Source organism: Somniosus microcephalus, unplaced genomic scaffold (assembly GCF_052327205.1).
Source record: "Somniosus microcephalus isolate GS21.2 unplaced genomic scaffold, FLI_Smic_1.0 unresolved_chr2, whole genome shotgun sequence".
NCBI lineage: Eukaryota > Metazoa > Chordata > Chondrichthyes > Squaliformes > Somniosidae > Somniosus > Somniosus microcephalus.
The window spans coordinates 50972365-50994009 of record NW_028225180.1 but is presented as its reverse complement, the minus strand read 5'-3'; the positions used below and the strand labels follow the sequence as shown (position 1 = coordinate 50994009).

Below are 21645 nucleotides of genomic sequence, written 5' to 3'. Positions count from 1 at the left end.
TCTGGAACTCACTGCCTGAAAGGGTGGTAGAGGCAGGAACCCTCACAACATTAAAGAAGCATTTAGATGAGCACTTGAAACGCTGTAGCATTGGACCAAGTTCGGGAAAATGGGGTTAGAATATATAGGGTTTGATGGCCGGCGCAGACATGATGGGCCGAAGGGCATCTTTCTATGCTGTATAACTCTATGAACTCTATGATTCTATGTTTGGAAGAAAGAATGAGGGGAGGCAAAACAAACTAAACTGTACAATTTTAAAATGGTTGAAGCAACAGGGGCCTCAGTGTTTATGTGGAGAATTATTTGAAGTTGGCAGAATCAGTTGAGAAGGCTGTTAAAAAAGACGGGATTCCTGGTTTTATAAATAGAGACATAGAGTACATAAGAAAGGACATTATGCTAAACATTTATAAATTAGTGGTTAGTCCTCAGCTGGAGTATTGTGTCTAATTCTGGGCACCACACGTTATACCCTGTCAAGGCCTTGGACAGGGTGCAGAGGAGATTCACTAAAATAGTACCAGGGATGAGCGACTATAGTTACATGGGCTGATGGAACTGCTCTGCGGACAGTCTGTATGACACCTCTTATCTAGGTGTATAAATATGGTCACTTTCAGTAATTCTTTGGTATCCCGCACTGAGAACATGCCAGGATTGGTTAGTATTCACAGACTTGAAGGGTGTACTGTTATTAGATCGGGAAAGTTAGCACTGTTCTCTTTGGAACAGAGAAGGTTAACAGGTGACCTAATAGAGGTTTTCAAGATGATAAGAAGTTTTGATATAGATAGAGAAAAACAATTCCATTTGGCGAGTGGGTCAACAACCAGAGGTCATAGATTTAAAATCATGGCAAAAGATCTGGAGGGAGGTTGAGGAGAATTGTTTTCACTCAGCGTGATGTTGGGATCTGGAACGCTCGACCTGAAAAGGTGATGTAAGCTGATGCCATAAATAGTTTTAAAGGGAGTTAGACAGGTACTTCAGGATGAGGAACTTACAGGATTACGGACAAATAGTGGGGATGTGGGACTGGGCTCGGCTGCTCTGTCAAAGAGCCAGCACAGGCATGACGTGGCCTCCTTCTGCGCTGTAAGTCTCTGTGATTCTACTAACTACAGCTGTATAATTTGCCTGAACATCCTGAGGATCTTCATAGAACCAACAAGTTGATTTATCGCTGGTATCTGAATCAATATAATTGGGATCATTCTAGTCGGTTGATCGGACACTCCCCATGAGTTTTTTGGGGCTGTTTGGGTCCAATACTTGTTCACTGGTTTAACATTTTGTAAAAATATCTTTCCTTTAACCCGCAGCTGATTTTTTAAATCATCTCACTGTTCCTCAATTTACTTTATATAATTTGTAGGACATTCAACTCATGACCCTCCCGAAAACTCCAGCCACTTTTCTCTTGTCTCTCTTTGTGAGAACCTACTAAAATTCTGTGTTCCATTTGACTTCAGCCCATAAATTATAATAACGTACCCGTTACCCTCTCCTTTTTACACAGACTGATGGATCCAGTGGGTATTTTCACATTTGTGTTGTTGTTTCAGATTTAAAATATTAACAGCTTTAACCCTTTCTTTCCTATATGGCATGTTTTTCTTCTGTAACATTCTATGATTCTAAGATCTGATATCCTATCAGTTCTGTGATATTTAAATAATCCAAACTTATCCTGTGTCCCTCCCACTCACCCGATGTTCTTGTCCACTAAAATGCCTCTCGTATGTAAACAACGAACTGATTCCGTCCACCCCTCCTTCAATCGCCTGTTCCAGTCTGTCCCAGTAGAATTTCGTCAACTGGAACAGCTGGTAATCGCCGCACTTTGTCAAGAACTCAGTGATTGCAGAGTTTGGATCTGTGAACACAAATGGAGAAAACTAAACTCATTATCCACGTTATATCCAAGATGCTACATTGCCCCTTATACCAGACAGCTCAAGTCTCCTGTGTGCCGCATTATCAAACACCTTCTTAAACCTCATATACACCGCAGATGCTGCATCCCATCGATCTATAGAGTCCATTCTTTATAAAAGCGTGCAAATTTGTCAGACATATCTTGCCTACAGCTAGTCCATGCCAGCCTTCCCTGATCACCCCCTGTATCTCAACATTGACTAATTCAACCTTAAATTCCGGACTGGAGCATTCTGCCCATAACTGCAGTAGACTGGTCTAGTTACCCGATTTCTCCTCTCTCCTCCACTGTTGAACAGAGGCGTTACTTGGGCTCCTTCAGTGCTCCAGTGTATTGTTTGTATCTAAAACGGATTGAACAATTTTGGAGAGTCTGCCCTCCCTCCTCTGTGATTTGATTTAACATCCTGGAGTGCGTTATCTCTGGGCCCAGTCACTTACCCATCTTGACTATTTTTTCAGCTCCAAATCCTTCTCTACATTTAACTCCAAATAAGATCCCACATCTTCCTCTAGTCTTCCTTCTCGCACTACCAACATCACTTTTAGAAACTACTGGAAATATTTGATACCTCCTCAAAACATCATCCTCCACAACTAGATTTCCACTTCCTCCCCAGTGATAGAACCTTGAATTATATTGCTTTACTTTTCATAAACCCTGACTTTTTATATTATCTGCTGACCTTGAACCTGATTTCCTTTTAACCACCCCATCCCCACCCTACAGCCAGAGATGACCACCTTGATGCTTTGTTTTTCATTCCATTGCCTGATTTAAGTTCCCTCAATATAGTCATCAAACCAGGCCAGTGTCCTCGACTCAACTATTCCCAGCTGCTTCATCAGTGACCTTCGCTCCATCATCAGGTTAGAAGTGGGGCTGCTCGCTAATGGATGAGCTGTGTTCGGCTCCATTGGCAATTCCTCCAATAATGAAGCAGTCCATGCCTGCATGCAGCAATACGTGGATAACATCCAGTTTTGGCCTGATATTTGGCAAATAATATTTTAACCAGACAAGTTTTTTTTTAAATTCATTTTATGGGATCTGGGCATCGCTGGCAAGGCCAGCATTTATTGCCCATCGCTAGTTGCCATTCAGAAGGTGGTGGTTAGCCGCCCTCTTGAACCGCTGCAGTCCGTGTGGTGATGGTATTTTGTTTCGTAGCGGTTAGTTACAACTGAGTAAATTGCTAGGCCATTTCAGAGGGCAGTTAAGAGTCAACCACATTGCTGTGGGTCTGGAGTCACATATAGGCCAGACCCGGTAAGGATGGCAGATGTCCTTCCCTAAAAGACATTTGTAGGGGTTCACAAAATCGCCTCAGCCCCCGAAGATCGGGAAAAATTAATCCACATCGTGGACAAAGACTTTGCATGATTTAAATTGCCTCTGGGTTGGACAATGTTTTAAAACATACCCAGAATCACAGGGGGGCTGCGTTGAGCTGGGCAGCGCGCGGACAACACTGGAATCGAGGAACTTTGTGGAAAAATTCGCACACTTTAAGACAGCACATTTTATTTTTAAAAATGTACTCGCAAATGGCATAAAAATGGCTGAACAGTAACAGAATTTTCAGCAGGAAAAAGGACAGACAGGCCATTAGCATTTGAATGCAGCCCGAGCTGTCAATCATCCTGTGGTATTGGGCGGGTCAGGTAACCTACAAGCTGTTTATTTACACAAGGAGTAACCACTTGAGATTGCAGTTTCAGTGACCACAATGGGTTTCTGTTTACATAGTAATACAACCCCATTCAAACTCATCAGGATGAATGAAGACACATTCAAAACCCCTGCAGTTTTATCGACAACCATCACAGACAATGGCAACTTTATTCAAACCCATCCCAGACAAGGGGACGGTTTGGATCCTTTTGTTTCAGCCCAGATGAACTTGGATTTGGGCGGGAACATTTCGGCCCCAAAATTGGGGTATAAGAGATAGCTTCTCAGAGGCATCTCTCTCGCCTGCCTCGTGTGCCTCTACAGCGTGGAAGTCTGTCTGAAGAAGTAAAACCACCAGCAGTTTACTTTTAAAACACTGGGGTGTTTTCTTTACTTCGGGACAGCGAAGATCTCGTGGGGCACGGAGGTGTGATTGCAGTGGTGAGCATATATTTTTCTGACCTTCCACAAGGCAACTTAGGATAGGCATAGGGGTGGGGAGTAAAGTGAAATTTCATTAGAATTGACATTTTAGTTGTTTTCCCTCGTTATGCCCGTTTTTTCCTCCCCTATCTAAGCAATTTTACCGTAATTACATTGATCGTGTGGTGTAGTTTATTTAGTTAATAAAGTTTGACTTTCTTGCATCGAGACTATTTATCCGTTTTTAATATATCATTAATTATAAGTTCCTCCAGTCAGAACTGGAAGGGTGGGTCTAGCGATTCGCAATCGCTGATTGGTATTGGTCACAGTGCAGTGGCTTGACCAGGTAAATTACCGTAAACCAGGTAAAAGATGCCCCCCTACAAATTGGCGACCGTGGCAGGACTGGAGGCAGTTTTTGATATGATAAGTGGTCTGGATCTAGAGAAAGCATCAGCTCTTGCTTTTCTTGTTTTTAGTCTGTGGGTAGCCCTGCAGAAGTTAACGGCAGCGTGTGAGCTGACCTATTATGGTATAAGTGGCTGGGTTAAGAACGGTGATATGAGGGTGCGGAGGAGGTTACAGAGGCCAAGACTCGGGAGTCAGAGCTTGAAAAATGCCAGGCGGAGGTAGAACGCCTCATAAGAGAGGTGAACGAGGCCAGAGACAGTGGGATGAGGGTGCGGGAAGAGAATGCACGCCTCACACTAGAGGTCACGAAATGCCAGGCAGAGATGGAGTGCCTTCTGCAGGAAGTCACAAAGGCTAGGGACAGTGAGATGAGGCTACAGGAGGAAAACGCATACCTCACTAAAAAAGCTAGCGAGGGCAAAAGCCATGCAAGGCACAAGATAGAGTTCCAAAAGTGCCAAATTACAGAAGCAAAGAGTAACGAGATGAGACTGCGGGAAGAGAATGCCCGCCTCACCTCAGAAGTAACAGAGCAGGAGGAGAAGGTTAGGGAGGTAAAGGCAGCTTATAAGCTGGCCTGCGACCAAAGGTTTGAGGAAGCAGATCATGGCCCCTGTAGGGCAGAGATAGAAAGCCTTAACATGGCTTTAAAGGGAGCAAAGGGGATGATTTGTCTGATCAGCCCGAAGGCAGGTCAGCCGGATTTTACTAGCAACCTAAGCAAAACAGCCCCACAGGCAACACCCAGGGAAAGGTTGGCTAGGGAATTAGAGATCCCAAGACCGCAGCCCAAAGCTCCGAGTTTTGAGGAGCTCTGGCAGCCAGAAGGGGTGGTAAGAGAACGCCAGCAGGTCCCGCTAGGCAGGGGGGGCCAGGACCAGTGTACCCGCTCCGACAACGGAGGTACGGTCCGCCAGTGAATGATAATGACCCAGGGGCTGTTCAGCATAACTATCTGGTACCCTATGATACCCAACAGCTCAGAGTCCTGGTGAAACATATTCCCCTGCTCTCCGAAAAGGGAGACCCCTCAGTGCACTTTCAAGTGATCGAACAGGCAGCCGGTGTTAACGGCTGTGATGACGAAGAGAAAGTCCAAATTTTGCTTTTCTCTGTCGATAGTAAGCTCTATCAGACCATTTCAGATGAGGCGAAGAGAGGGCAGAAGTGTTTTGAGGACCTAAAGGAGGAAATACTGGAAGCCATGGTTGCGAATGACGGCAATCTGTTTGATCGCATAGGGAAAACACTGCAGAAGGCAGGGGAGACCCCACAGGCATTTGCAGACAGGCTGTGGCCAGTCGACAACAGTGCGTGTACAGGGGGACTGGATAGGGCAAGCCTGAACCAGCGGCAGCTGACCCAATGGCTTCGTTGCCTGGTGTCCAATTGCCTGCCCCAGATAAAAGCAAAGGCTGATACTTGGTTTGACCACCGAGACCCCCTGGCAACCAAAGAGACTGTAATCCGGCAGTTCGCGGTAGCATATAGGAACGGAGGAGTAGTGGGACGCCCCAGCAAAAGGGCAAGGTCCACGAGGTTAAAACTGGGGCTCAATACAAGAAAGATTGGCGCCAGGAGGGGAGCCGTCCCTCCCAGAACAAGGTCACTTGTTGCAGGTGCGGGGAGGATGGCCACTGGCGCAGGGATTGTAAAAAGCCTGGGAGAGACGATAAAGCCAGGACCCCCGCAGCCCCAACTCAGAAGGCAGAGACTGAAACTCCTCCCGATACAGTCGAGTCCATCATGGATTCGATAAAATCTTTCCTCAGGGCCAATCAGGGAAAGGTAGCAGCCATCAGTGGTGCTGCAGCCCCCTCGCCCACCTCTGCCTCCCCACAATGACTGGAGTATGGGCAGGCAGCAGAGAACATGGGGAAGCAGCATCGGAATAACCGGCTGCTGCTCGAGCCTAGCAAGAGCCACCAGTGGGAGATAGGAGACCTAGTGATGGTAAGAAACTATGCCCGGGTGGGAAGTTTAGAGCCACTCTACATGGGACCCTATAGTATAGTTGATAGGGACAGCCCCATGGTCTATGCAGTAAAACTACCCCGGTGCACAAAGTGGTTCCACGCCAACCAATGTAACTTGTATAAATCTGACCATACAAGTTCAAGTTCACAGGCTGTAAAGACAGGCACTGTGACTTGTTTCAAGGGAAAAGTTGTCCGGCCCATCAATTGGGACACTTCCCCGTCCCAGTGAGACCTAAGTTTTGGCCAAAGTTTAAATTTGAACCAGTTATCTAGTTCAGAAACAGAGAAACAGCAGCCTGAGAGTAGAAATCTGCAGGCTGCTGCGAGTCCATTCACAGAAGAGGCTGCCTGCGCAGCCGTAGTCGCACGCCTGAGGGGAGAGGTTTCCCAACACTGGGTTTGCACAGGTGCAGTTCCCCAGCCTGTGACCCCAGCGGCGCCTCTTCAGTTTTCCCGCGCAGGCGCAGACGCCTGTTTGAAGACAGAGGTTTCACAGCCTCTACCGTGGGACTCCGGGGAGGAGGTTCGCGCAGGCGCAGTCACCTGTTTAAAGGGACAATCTTCCCAGACCGCTTGTAGAGTGGTTCCCCCTATGGTGTGGGACTCTGGGAGGAAGGGATCGCAATTCCTCTTGCAGGGGACATATGGGAGGAGCCGGTAACAGGTTTTGGACCTGGAGAGGAGTATTTTCAGCCACCAGCAGCAGGTGGTGAGGGGATACCTGCCCCCAGTACAGGAGTGGGTAGGGAAAAGGAGACAAACCCGGAGTGCCGGCAGGCTGCCAGGTATATTATACAGTGCGGGCTGTTTGCAACAGGGGGAGAAGGTTCCCAACCACCTAGGGCTATGACCCAGGCTCAGGGTCCGTCAGCCAAAGTTTCCCCCACAGAGACGCCCCTCAGAAGGTCTCAGCGGGCCCGCAAGCCCAAGAAAAGATGGTCACCAGGGAACCTGCCACAAAGAGCAATCTCCCGAGCCCGGGAGGAAACAGATCACAGAGGTCCCCAACTAGCAGCCCTAAGCTGCCAGGGACGAGAAGGAGGAGGCAGTCCAGCTTCGCTGCAGGCAGCAGTAATCTGCGATAGTGACACCAGAGATTAGCCTGGCCGCCTGGAGACGGGCGGTGTAATGAAATCTGTTTGTCTCGATTCTGTATTCGTTTTGCACTCATGTATATTACCCTCCCCCACTGTATAGTTTCACTTCCTCTTTCCCGACTAACCTGGGAGGTTCCAATTCTTGGCTCTTGGCTCTGCATCTGACTTCTCTTACATAAAGATCTCAGGATCTGTATGACTCATTCCTGTGTACCAGTCGGCGTGTTGAGATGTTAGCTCTGATCTTAGTGATTAAAAGCCAACTTGTTTAAGTCTGTAACTTCTAGTTTTGTGGTTATTGAAGGCCCATCAATTTTAATCACTAAAGAATACTAGGATGGATCGACTCCTAAAACCAGAGCGTCTGGACTTGGATCCACATTCTGCTGAAGCATCAAATCAATTTGGACAATGGCTCAAATGATTTGAACTCTTCGCGGGGGCCTCATCCGCTAGCGAAGTAGATAAACTCAGTCTACTGACTACTCGTGTAAGTCATCGGATTTATTCGTTCATCCGGGACGCCACCTTTTACACGGAGGCCATCACTATCCTGAAGGCCCAATACCAGAGGTCGGTAAACAAAGTGTACGCCAGACATCTGCTGGCTACACGCAGGCAGTGACCAGAGGAATCAATGGACGATTTCTTACAGGGCCTAAAGGACCTGGTCCAGGACTGTAACTGCAAGGCCGTGACTGCCAACGCGTACTCTGACGAATTGGTTCGCGATTCCTTCATCACGGGCCTCAAATCGAATTATATCCGGCAGAGACTGCTGGAGAAGGAGGTCCTGGACTTAAAAAAGGCAGTGGCCACTGCGCGATCGTTGGACGTGACCCAGAAAAACTCTGACTCTTATTCTTCCGGCCATGCAGCCCTCACATCCTCGTGTGCGCCGAGGGGGCCGCCATCTTGGAATCAGCAATCTTCCCCATCCAGGTCTCAGACCAGCTCTACACTGCCGGAGTCCCCACACAGAAGTTCACCCAGGAGTCCAACTACAGCGGCAATGTCTCGAGGCCCGAAATGCTACTTCTGCAGCCAGGCCAAGCACCCCAGACAACGATGCCCAGCGAAGGACGCTACATGCTTCAAATGTAAGAAAAAGGGGCATTTTAGCAAAGTCTGCAGGGGGAATCCGATTTGCAACTCTGTCACCGCCTCGTGCGTGCCGTGCGGGCCGCCATCTTGGTATCCGCCATCTTGTCCCGTCTCAACGGCCACCCAGGGCCCAACAGTGGCTTCGATCACAGTGGATCAATCCAGGCCACACCCGTTCACAAAGTCCATGATGGACATACAGGTAAACGGGAATTTAACGCAATGTTTAATTGACTGTGGGAGTACCGAGAGTTTTATCCACCCTAGCCTGGTACGGTGGCACTCATTAACGGTAACCCCTACACGGAGCAGAATTGCTATGGCTGCTAAGCCCCACACTTCGGACATTTTGGGCTACAGTGTGGTAACACTGACTGTAAAAGGCACGGACTACAAGGATTTTAAACTCCTCGTGATGCCAGAACTCTGTGTTAATGTAATCTTGGGTCTGGACTTCCAGTGCCACCACGAAAGTGTCGCGCTAGCATATGGCGGGTCCCAGCCGCCACTCACAGTCTGTGGCCTATCAACCTTAAAAATCAGCCCGCCCTCTTTATTCGCTAATCTCGCTCCAAACTGTAGGCCCATAGCGACCAAAAGTAGACGGTACAGTCTGGAAGACAGACAATTTATCAAGGCGGAAGTGGACAGACTCCTGCTGGAAGGCATTATTGAATGCAGTAGCAGCCCGTGGCGTGCCCAAGTAGTCATAGTTAAAAATATCGAAAAGAAACGGATGGTAATTGACTACAGCCAGACTGTTAATATTTATACCCAGCTGGACGCCTACACTTTACCCCGCATATCAGAAATGGTCAACCAGATTGCGCAATACCGAGTCTTCTCGACTATCGACCTCAAATCCGCGTATCACCAGCTCCCCATTAGAACGGAGGACCGCCCATTGATGCGCTATCAACAATACCAAAGAGTACGAAATGGACTTATATGAAGTAGGCTTTTATTGACTAAGAACTAGAGCATGCCTCTGCTAGTGAATCCATCCTAAGAGCTCCCGGGGTAAGGGTGGTGTGTCACCTTTATACCCGGGCTTAGGGGTGGAGCCAGGGGCTGAGACATGCCTGGACTTGTACAGGGTTAACAGTGGTTTACCACACAGGCATGTACAGGTTAACAGTGGTTTACCACATTCACCCCTCGTTAAAAAAGAGTCCGGCGGGGTGAAGTGTTTCAAAAGTTCGTATACGGAAGTCTCTCTGGGGGTCTTGTCTGCCGTAATGATCTTCGTGGTGCCAGTTGTGGCGGTTCTTTGCCCGCGGCCGCTTCTCGCGTGGGACGGAGCACTGGCGTGTCGTCCTCTCGGGGTAGGGATGGCACCGGCATGTCGTCAGTTCGTGGTAGACACCCCGGTGGTGCATCGTGGGTAGTGGTGGTGGGTGGAGGTAGTGGATGGTGATCGATGGTGTTTCGGGTGGTACCTGGGGGTGCGAGGTCTCGAATTGAGACTGTGTCCTCCCGCCCGTCAGGATACGCCACGTAGGCGTACTGTGGGTTGGCGTGGAGGAGGTGAACCTTTTCGACCAGGGGTCCGCCTTATGGCTCCTCACGTGTTTCCTGAGCAGGACGGGTCCCGGAGACGTCAGCCATGGCGGTAGTGATGCCCCGAGGTGGATTTCCTGGGGAAGACGAACATCTTCTCGTGAGGGGTGGCGTTTGTGGCAGTACAGAGCAGTGAACGTATGGAGTGGAGCGCATCGGGGAGGACATCTTGCCAGCGGGAGATTGGGAGGCCCTTGGATTTTAGGGCGAGCATGGCTATCTTCCACACCATTGCATTCTCCCTCTCTACCTGTCCATTACCCCGGGGGTTGTAGCTGGTAGTCCTGCTCGCGGCTATTCCCTTCTCGAGCAGGTACTGGTGCAGCTCGTCGCTCATGAACGATGAGCCCCGTCGCTGTGGATGTAATTGGGGAAGCCAAATATGGCGAATAGGTCGGGGAGGCCCCTGATGACTGTGGCGCTGGTCATGTCCGGGCAGGGGATGGCGAAGGGGAAACGGGAGTACTCATCAATAATACTGAGGAAGTACGTGTTGCGGTCAGAGGAGGGAAGGGGCCCCTTGAAATGGACGCTGAGACGTTCGAAGGGGCGGGTGGCTTTAATCAGGTGTGCCCTGTCTGGCCTATAAAAATGCGGTTTGCATTCGGCGCAGACCTGGCAGTTCCTGGTCATGGTCCTGGCCTCCTCGATGGAGTAAGGCAGGTTGCGAGCTTTAATAAAGTGGAAGAACCTGGTGAACCACGGGTGGCAGAGATCATTGTGGAGGGTCCGTAGCCTATCGACTTGTGTGTTGGCACATGTCCCATGGGATACGGCGTCTGGGGGCTCATTAAGTTTCCCGGGCCGGTATAAGATATCGTAGTTGTAGGTGGATAACTCGATCCTCCACCGCAATATATTATAATTTTTGATTTTCCCCCTTTGTCTGTTGTTAAACATAAATGCTACTGACCGTTGGTCAGTGAGCAGGGTGAAACGTTTACCGGCCAGGTAATGCCTCCAGTGCCATACAGCCTCCACTATCGCCTGGGCCTCCTTCTCGACTGAGGAGTGTCGAATTTCGGGGCCCTGGAGGGTCCGTGAAAAGAAGGCCACGGGTCTCCCCGCCTGGTTAAGGGTTTCGGCTAGGGCGAAGTCGGATGCATCGCTCTCCACTTGGAAAGGGATGGACTCATCCACTGCGTGCATTGTGGCCTTCGCAATGTCCTCTTTTATGAGGGTGAAGGCCGCATGGGCCTCTGCCGTCAGGGGGAAGGAGGTTGACTTGATGAGGGGCCGGGCTTTGTCCGCATATTTGGGCACGTACTGGGCGTAGTAAGAGAAGAACCCTAGGCATCTCTTCAGGGCTTTTAGGCAGTGGGGGGGGTAGTTCCAGGAGGGGGCGCATTCGGTCGGGGTCGGGGCCGATGACTCCGTTTTCCACCACGCAACCAAGAATAGCGAGGCGCGCGGTGCGGAACATTCATTTTTCTCTGTTGTATGTCAGATTCAGCTGTTGGGCCGTACGGAGGAATCTTTCTAGGTTGGCGTCGTGGTCCTGCCGGTCATGGCCGCAGATGGTGACGTTGTCTAGATAGGGGAAGGTGGCCTGCAGCGCGTTCTGGTCAACCATCCGGTCCATCTCCCATTGGAAGACCGAGATCCCGTTGGTGACGCCGAAGGGGACTCGGAGGAAGTGGTAGAGGTGACCGTCAGCCTCGAAGGCCGTGTACTGGCGGTCCTCAGGCCTGATGGGGAGCTGGTGGCATGCCGACTTCAGATCAATCGTCGAGAATACCCTATATTGTGCTATCTGGTTGACCATGTCAGATATGCGGGGAAGTGGGTATGCATCTAATTGCGTGTATCGATTGATCGTCTGACTGTAATTAATAACCAGGCGCTGTTTTTCGCCGATCTTTACTACCACCACTTGGGCTCGCCATGGGCTGGTGCTGCCCTCGATAATCCCTTCCCTAAGGAGTCTTTGTACTTCTGATTTAATAAAGCTCCTATCCCCGGCACTGCACCACCTGCTTTTAGTAGCAATTGGCTTGCAGTCTTTGGCGAGGTTAGCGAACAACGGGGGGGGTTTGACCTTCAGGGTGGACAGGCTGCATACTTTGCGCGGCGCCGTGTTTAAATTCTGCTGGCTGCAGACTGTAAGTGGGGGCAGGGGCCCACCATATGCCATCGTGACGTTCTCCAGATGGCACTGGAAGTCTAATCCTAGCAGTACGGGAGCGCAGAGCTGTGGCAGGGCGAGGAATTTAAACTCACTGTACTCCACGCCGTCCACTGTCAGAGTCGCTACACAGTAGCCGCTGACGTCCGCCGTATGGGACTTTGAGGCCATAAAGAACTGGTGGCGTGTGCGCATAACCGATAGGGAGTAGCGTCGCACTGTGTCGGGGTGGATGAAGCTCTCCGTGCTTCCACAGTCGAAAAGGCAATTTGTGGCATGGCCATTTACCTTTACGTTCATCATGGACCTGGCTAGTTGATGGGGCCTAGATTGGTCCAGGGTGATGGAGGCCATCGTCGAGGTCGGTGGGTCACAGTAGTATTCGCCCGCGCCGAGGGCCTGGTCCCGAGATGGTGTCCAAGATGGCGGCTCCCCCTCGGCTGGTGGTGTCCAAAATGGCGGCCCGCACGGCTCACACGTGCTTGGTGGGGTCCAAAATGGCGGCCTGTACGGTTCACACGCGGCGCTGCTGGAATTGGGAGTCGATTTCGCCTTGAACACTCTCGCGTAGTGGCCTTTCTTACCGCATTTGGAGCAGGTCGCGTCCTTTGCTGGGCATTGCTGTCTGGGGTGCTTGGCCTGGCCGCAATAGCAGCATTTCTGGCCTCTGGTCATTGCAGCTGTAGTTGGGCTGCTGGCGGCTTGTGGCCTTACCGGGTCCCAAGATGGCTGCTCCCGTGGCATCCACGTGGCCATCCAGTCAGGGGTGTAGGCGTCCATGTTCTGGAGGGCCACGTCTAACGAGTTAGCGAGGGCGACCGTCTTCTGCAGGTCGAGCCCCCTCTGTACCAGCAGCCTCTGCCGAGTATAGTTGGACCTGATGCCGGCTACGTAGGCGTCTCGGATCAGGTCTTCCGTGCATTCCTTGGCCGTCACCGCTTTGCAATTACAGTCCCGGCCGAGGACTCTCAGTGCCAGTAAATATTCAGCGCCCGATTCCCCGGGGCGCTGTTTTCGGGTAGCCAGGAGGTGTCTGGTGCAGACCTCGTTAACAGGCCTCACGAATTATTCCTTTAGCGTCGCGATGGCGGCCGCGTAAGTAGTGGCATCTCGGATGATCGAGTAGACTCGGTGGCTCACCCGTGAGTTCAAGACAAGCTGTTTCACGTCATCTGTAATGACAGTAGTGCTGGAGGCCTCCAGGAAAGCTTCGGAACAGCTCAGCCAGTGTTCAAAGTTATTGGCTGCATCTGCTGCTTGAGGATCCAGGTCTAAACGTTCCGGCTTCAAGATTTGCTCCATGTTGAAAATTAGTCAATAAAATTGATGCGCTATCAACAATGCCAAAGACTACGAAATGGACTTATATGAAGTAGGCTTTTATTGACGAACAACTAGAGCATGCCTCTGCTAGTGAATCCATCCTAAGAGCTCCCAGGGGAAGGGTGGTGAGTCACCTTTATACCCGGGCTTAGGGTGGAGCCAGGGGCTGAGACATGCCTGGACTTGTACAGGGTTAACAGTGGTTTACCACACAGGCATGTACAGGTTAACAGTGGTTTACCACACCCATACACCGTCTTCGAGGCGAACGGGCGCTTCTACCTTTTTCTCAGAGTGCCCTTCGGGGTAACAAATGGGGTCTCGGTCTTCCAACGTGAGATGGACCGCATCGTTGACGAGAATAAACTACAAGCTACCTACCTCTTTCTGGACAATGTCACTATCTGCGGGCACAACCAGCAAGACCACGATCTAAATCTTGCGAGATTTTTAAAAATTGCCCTGAAGCTGAATCTAACCTACAATGAAGACAAATGTGTCTTCAACACAACCCGTCTCTGTATCCTCGGCTGTGTGGTGGAAGATGGGGTAATTGGACCGGACCCTGACCGATTACACCTCCTAAAGGAACTGCCCCTGCCACACAATCCCAAAGCTTTAAAAAGGTGCCTGGGATTTTTTTCGTATTATGCCCAATGGATGCCCAATTACTCTGATAAGGCCCGACCCCTCATTAAATCGACGTCCTTCCCACTATCAGCTGAAGCTCGGGAGGCTTTCACCAGTATTAAACAGGACATTGAAAGGGCTGCAGTGTGTGCAGTGGACGAATGCATTCCCTTTCAAGTCGAAAGCGATGCGTCAGACTTTGTCTTAGCTGCGACCCTCAATCAGGTTGGGACACCTGTGGCCTTCTTCTCCCGAACCATTCAGGGACCTGAAATCAGGCACTCTTCTGTCGAGAAGGAGGCACAGGCTATAGTGGAGGCAGTGCGGCACTGGAGACACTACCTAGCCGGCAAACGTTTCACCCTGCTAACTGACCAGCGGTCGGTGGCTTTCATGTTTAATAACAAAGAAAGGGGGAAATCAAGAATGACAAAATACTCAGGTGGAGGATCGAACTATCCACGTTCGACTATGATATTATGTACAGACCGGAAGTCCTTAATGAACCCCCAGACGCCCTATCGCGGGGAATGTGTGCCAGCATTCATACGGACAAATTACAGGGTATCCACAACGACCTCTGTCACCCAGGGGTCACCTGACTATACCATTTTAAAAAGTCCCGCAATCTGCCCCACTCCATTGAGGAGGTCAGGGCAATGACCAGAGCCTGCCGCATCTGTGCGGAATGCAAGCCTCATTTCTACAGGCCAGACCTTGCACACCTTATCAAAGCCACACGACCATTCGAGCGCCTAAGTCTGGGCTTCAATGGACCCCTTCCCTCTGCCGACCGTAACGTATACTTCCTCAATATCATTGATGAATATTCCCGCTTCCCCTTCGCCATTCCCTGCCCAGACATGACCAGTGCCACGGTCATCAAGTGTCTCTGTAATCTATTCTGCATGTTTGGCATGCCGAACTACATACACAGCGATAGGGGAACATCATTCATGAGTGACGAGCTGCGCCAGTTCTTGCTCTCGAAGGGGATAGCCACTAGCAGAACCACTAGCTACAACCCCCGGGGTAATGGGCAAGTGGAAAGGGAGAATGCTACTGTTTGGAAGGCTGTCGCGTTAGCCTTAAAGTCAAAAGGCCTTCCGACCTCCCGCTGGCAGGAAGCCCTCCCAGACGTGCTCCACTCCATAAGGTCTCTGTTATGTACTGCCACGAACGCTACCCCTCACGAAAAGATGTTCGTTTTCCCCCGGAAATCCACCTTAGGCATATCTCTACCCGCGTGGTTGACGTCTCTGGGGACAGTACTATTGCGGAAGCACGTGAGAGGCCATAAAACGGAATCCTTGCGGAAAAGGTTCAGCTCCTCCATGCAAACCCTCAGTACGCCTATATCGAATACTCTGACAGGCGAGAGGACACTGTTTCCATAAAAGACCTCGCTCCCTCGGGGAGCAGAGAGAACGATGGGAGACTACCCGATGAAGACCTACACTACAAAGAGACAGGACGCCCAGAGGTATCAATACCCAACTTTAACCTGTAGGGCACTGCAGATAACCTGGAAGACACTGCGGAGGCCCGGACAGCGGAGGAACCAGAATCCACTCCCCTCGAGGCACCCCAACCAGCTTTGCGCCGATCACTGAGAACTGCAAAACCTCCTGACAGACTCACTTATACCAACATTTAAGAAACATCACCCCGATGGATTAAATCTATAAAAGGGGGTGAATGTAATGAAATCTGTTTGTCTTGATTCTGTATTCGTTTTGCACTCATGTATATTACCCTCCCCCACTGTGTATAGTTTCACTTCCTCTTTCCCGACTAACCTGGGAGGTTCCAGGTCTTGGCTCTTGGCTCCACCCCTGACTTCTCTTACATAAAGATCCCAGGATCTGTATAACTCATTCCTGTGAACCAATCAGCGTGTTGAGATGTTAGCTCTGATCTTAGTGATTAAAAGCCAACTTGTTTAAGTCTATAACTTCTAGTTTTGTGGTTATTGAAGGCCCATCAGGCGGCATCTGTATTATAGCTTTGTGTTAAGTCACCAATGTTGATAGCTTGCTTTTAAGGTGTTTGAATTTTATGTTTTGATAAAACTAGTAGTTTTTAGTTTAAGTTTAAAGTTTAAGTTTATAAGTGTGCCAAATGCTTGTATTTTGGTCCGAAGTCGAGGGACCCGACCATGTCTCCACCTAAGGCAGCAGGTCAGTGAGAGACCTGGCTGCATGTCCTTTTAGGTTCTTTTGCAGGAGAGAGGACAAAGGAGCAGCCCTGTTCGCCCAGACCAAGCTGGGCATCGAATGAAGATACAGAATGTTGGGGATCACCTCACCACTGGAAAAATCCAGGAGACCCCGCAGCGTTCTTCAGGAGAAACCGGACAGGGTCCAGAGGATCCTGCCTACTCATCCTATACGGAAGAGATGGCCCCAGCTGGGTGGGACACGGCCCCAACCCAGCACTATCCTGACCGAATTTCACTTGCGGGAGACCTCGCTATTGAGGAGTCATGGTGGGGAAGCGCGGGCGCCTCGTCAGATAGGGATGCGTTCCCCGGGAGTTGGTGGTGATGTCCCAGGAAAGATTGTAAAGGGGAGGGAGAGACCCAAGAGTCACGTGGGTGCATTCGGGGAAGGGAGGAACTCACCCGGGGCCCACGGGCAAAGTTGGAGTGTAAGTGTGGCTGGGAAGGATGAGTGGATGGCTGGATCTGGGATCCAAGTTTGAGTGTGGGTCCAGTGAGGACCGCCACACAGGCACCCATCATTTTCTCCAGCCAGTCTGTGAAACATGAGGGGTACCCCGCCTCCAGAAAGCGACAAGGGAATGGCTCGGGGCTGGCAGATCAGACTGTTCTGCCAATCCATTCTGTATGTTTTAAAAATTTAAGACCATTAAAGGGGGGGTGGAAGGTACATTTACTGCCCGGGTGGGAGGAGCAATACCCACTCGAATTTTGCGACCCATCATTGGCATGTGATGGTCGCGTTTATTTCAGCATTTTGTTTCATATGTTTAATGAAAATTTTTCTGTATTTTGTTTTACAGTTCCAAGCTGTGAGGAGGCGTAGGACCCTCTCCGTGCTTGGGATCATTTTGATTACGTTGTATAACCAAGATTGCAACATTTTGTAATATGTTATAATGTAACAAGTGGTGCAGGGGTGAGACCCCTTGTTGTAACATTTTGTAGTTGATGTATCTGTAGATTCCTACCATACCACGGTTTTTCTCGGATTTGAGGGGAATAGACGGGTCGGGGGATCAGTGATAGGTAGCTATAGGTAAATACAGAGGATGGTTGTTTGTCAGGGGTCAGAAAATTTTGATCACTTCTTCAAGGAGGATACTACAAGCAAGTTGGAAGTAACCAAGGGGGGAATGTAGGGGTTCGCAAAATCCCCATAGCCCCCGAAGATCGGGAAATATTAAACCACATTGTGGACAAAGACTTTGCGTGATTTAAATTACCTCTGGGTTGAACAATGTTTTAAAACATGCCCAGAATCACAGGGGGGCTGCGTTGAGCTGGGCAGCGTGTGGACAACACCGGAATCGAGGAACTTTGTGGAAAAATTCGCATATTTTAAGACAGCACATTTTATTTTTAAAAATGTACTCGGAAAGGGCATAAAAATGGTTGAACAGGAACAGAATTTTCAGCAGGAAAAAGGACAGACAGGCCATTAGCATTTGAATGCAGCCTGAGCTGTCAATCACCCTGTGGTATTGGGCGGGTCAGGTAACCTACAAGCTGTTTGTTTACACAAGGAGTAACCACTTGAGACTGCAGTTTCAGTGACCACAATAGGTTTCTGTTTACATAGTAATACAACCCCATTCAAACCCATCAGGTTGAATGAAGACACATTCAAAACCCCTGCAGTTTTATCGACAGCCATCACAGACAATGGCAACTTTATTCAAACCCAACCCAGACAAGGGGACGGTTTGGATCCTTTTGTTTTAGCCCAGATGAACTTGGATTTGAGCGGGAACATTTCGGCCCCAAAATTGGGGTAGAAGAGATAGCTTCTCAGAGGCCTCTCTCTCTCTCTCTCTCGCGTGCCTCTACAGCGTGGAAGTCTGTCTGAAGAAGTAAAAGCACCAGCAGTTTACTTTTAAAGCACTGAGGTATTTTCTTTACTTCGGGACAGAGAAGATCTCGTAGGGCAAGGACGTGGGATTGCAGTGGTGAGCATATATTTTTCTGACCTTCCACAAGGCAACTTAGGATAGGCATAGGGGTGGGGGAGTAAAGTGGGATTTCGTTAGAATTGTCATTTTAGTTGTTTTCCCTCGTTATGCCCGCTTTTTCCTCCCCTATCTCAGCAATTTTACCGTGATTACATTGATCGCGTGGTGTAGTTTATTTAGTGAATAAAGTTTGACTTTCTTGCATCTAGACCATTTGTCCGTTTTTAATATATCATTAATTGTATGTTCCTCCAGTCAGAACTGGAAGGGTGGGTTTAGCGATTCGAAACCGCCGATTGGAATTGGTCACAGTGCAGTGGCTTGACCAGGTAAAGGTAAATTACCGTAAACCAGGTAAAAGATGCCCCCCTACACATTCGTGAACCAGATGGGTTTTTAATGACAATCCGAAAGTTTCATAGTTACCATTACTGGTACTAGCTTTTTATTCGAGATTTATTTAAGTCCCCAGCTGCCATGGTGGGATTTGAACTCACGTCTCATGAAATCATTAGCCCAGGCCTGTGGATTACTAGCCCAGTGATATTACCACTACGCTACCGCTCCCAGTGTCAGGCAATAACCATCTCCAACGAGAGATACCATAGCCATATGCCATGACAGTCAATGACATTACCATCAACAAGTTCCCTACATCAACCAAACTGGAACTGGACCAGCCACATACATCCCCCGTGTCTATTAGAGCAGGTCAGAGGCTGGGTATTCTGCGGCGAGTGGCTCACATCGTGACTCCCCAAATTCTCTCCCCCACCTACAACACACGTCAGGAGAGTGATGAAACACTTTCCATTTGTCTGGACGAGTGCAGTTGCAACATCACTGAAGATGCTCAACACCATCCAGGACAAAGCATTATGCTTCATCAGCACCCCATCCATTGGGTTAAACATTGGCTCCCTCCACCATTGGCTTACTGTGGTTGCAGATTGCTGCCGACTGGATGCCCACCAGTAAGTCAGCAAGGCATCTCCGACAGCGCCTCCCGTACCCAAGACATCCACCACCTAGAAGGACAAGGACACCAAGTGCATGGGAACACCTTTGCTTCCAAGTTCTCTTTAAAGTCACATACAACCGTAACTTGGACATACATCACCTCTCTATTGTCACTGGATCAAAACCTTGGAACTTCCTACCTAACAGCACTGTGGGTTCAACTTCACCACATGGACTCCAGAGATTCAAGGTGGCCATTATCACCTATTCAATGGCAACTTGCCAGCGACACACACGTCCTGAAAATTATTTGTTTTAATATATTTCAAGTTGTGTTTTTGATTTTGACTGGGACAATTTTCTGCTCTTCTTGCCTTCACAGAAAAAGTCACAGCCGTTCAAAGATGTTCTTCCCTTTGGACTCAGGTATCTTTACCATTCTCCGCTCACCCTCAGCTCACTCGGGATGACCTCCTGCTCCCTGGCTTCAAACTATTGCTCAGGAAAACCCTCCTCTGAGTCACTGTCTCCATCACTGTCCCCATCTATTGGGCAGTTCCAGTACTCAGGGGCTCCCTCCACCTGTGACTGTGATGCCTCTCTAGATGGTCACTCACTTCCGTCTTTCTACTCAGCCCCTGGCCTGTTCCCTCGAGCTGTGTGAGCTGCAGGTTCTTGCACGAGATCTGGACCTTTGTCAGGTCAGAAATTATATTGTAAATAATATTCTGTGTTCTTACCTGTGTCCATTCTCATTCTTGTTGAAGATGTTGGATCTTCTCCCCTGTTTGGACCTTCAGCCATGGTGGTGACAGGTGTTTCCAGATTATGATGATCTGTAATAACTATATTAATAGGAGGGTTAGACAGAAATATTAAAATGCGGAGAGCACTGCCTTGTTGAACATGATATCAAGTCCCTCCTCCCCCATCAGTACACCAGCTGTTAGCTCCGGAATCGAGCATTTCTCCAAGTGATATGATCAACTCTCCACATCAGGTGTGACACAGACAGCTGCCCAGTAAAATCCAGTGAGTCCCGCTAATCTCCACAACCCAGTTCCAGACGGGCTCCCATCGCCGAGACTCCGCACTCGGAGGACCCATTGGTGAGATTTACTCACACGGTGTAGGCCAAAACCAGCCTTATTCCTGAGGAAGAGAATATTCTGCAGGAAAATATGGAGCGGGGTGATCATTGATGAATTCAATGATCCTTCACTTGGTTTTACACAGTCTGGCGCTATTTGTATTTATTAATTTTGATTCGAGTTTTAATATTAAATTCTGGTACTTTATGAATATGATTTCTATCGACACACAGTATATAACTGGGTGTGATCCTCTGGTCTCGATGGGCAGTGACATTGTTCGTGTGTTCATGGAGATGTGTCCTGGTTGGTGTTTATATTTGAATATATTGACCATATCTCTCATGGACCTGACTAATGAGCACTGTAGGGGGTGAGGACATTTACCGCTGATCCACTGGTATCAACACTAATATAGAATGTTATGAATCATGTAACTTTAAACAGTGAGGTGTGGGACAGCATTGATTTGTGGAACATTTTCACAGATTTTATCAATCTCAGGAATGGCCATAGATGTACAAGTGGTAGATTTGCCTGCTGTTTTAGTGAATATTCTACACTTGTGCGCGTGTCTCGCTGTGTGGTCCCTCGCACGTGCGTCCAATCAAACTCAGTCAGCGTCCTTTCATTTCCACACTGGGGAAATGTAAAAGTGATTCAGTCTCAGATCAGTAATTTCTCCAAACTATAGTTGAAATTATTCTCTGGCATTAAATTATAACCAAGTTTGAGATCTTTTAAAATTCAGTTATCTGCTGTGTCATTACGCTGACACTGGTACAATAAACACACAGCAACAACAACTTGCATTTCCATCGAAACACATCGCAAGGTGCTTCACAGAAGACAAGTAGGACAAAAGATGGGCTAAGACTAAAGGAGGTAGAAGGAGGCGTGGTCAGAATGTTGGTCACAGCAGTGAGTTTCGGAGGGTTCTAAAGGAGGAGGGAGCTGGAGAGGTTTAGGTGGGAAATTGATGAGCATTGAGCCGGGACAGCCGAAGGCACAGCCGCCATAGATGGGGGGAGGAGAGGGTGAAATGAAACAAGAGGCCAGAGTCTCGGGAATAGAGAGATTTGGTGGTGGGGGATTGTAGGGCTGGAGGAGGTTACAGAGAAAGGAAGGGATTTAAACAACGATGGGACTT

At 49.2% G+C, this 21645-nt stretch overlaps 1 protein-coding gene across 1 annotated transcript in view; it reads right to left on the bottom strand.

Moving 5' to 3' along the window:
• The window catches only part of LOC147092625 (NACHT, LRR and PYD domains-containing protein 3-like), a 60335-nt gene extending 40127 nt beyond the window's left edge, over positions 1 to 20208 (bottom strand). Inside the window, exons 1-2 of the mRNA XM_085975970.1 lie at positions 20145 to 20208; positions 1713 to 1879 (exon numbers count right to left, since the gene is read on the bottom strand). Coding sequence (XP_085832096.1) covers positions 1713 to 1879; positions 20145 to 20208 — 231 coding nt within the window. The remainder of the gene's footprint in view (positions 1 to 1712; positions 1880 to 20144) is intronic.
• Between the last annotated feature and the right edge of the window lie 1437 nt (positions 20209 to 21645).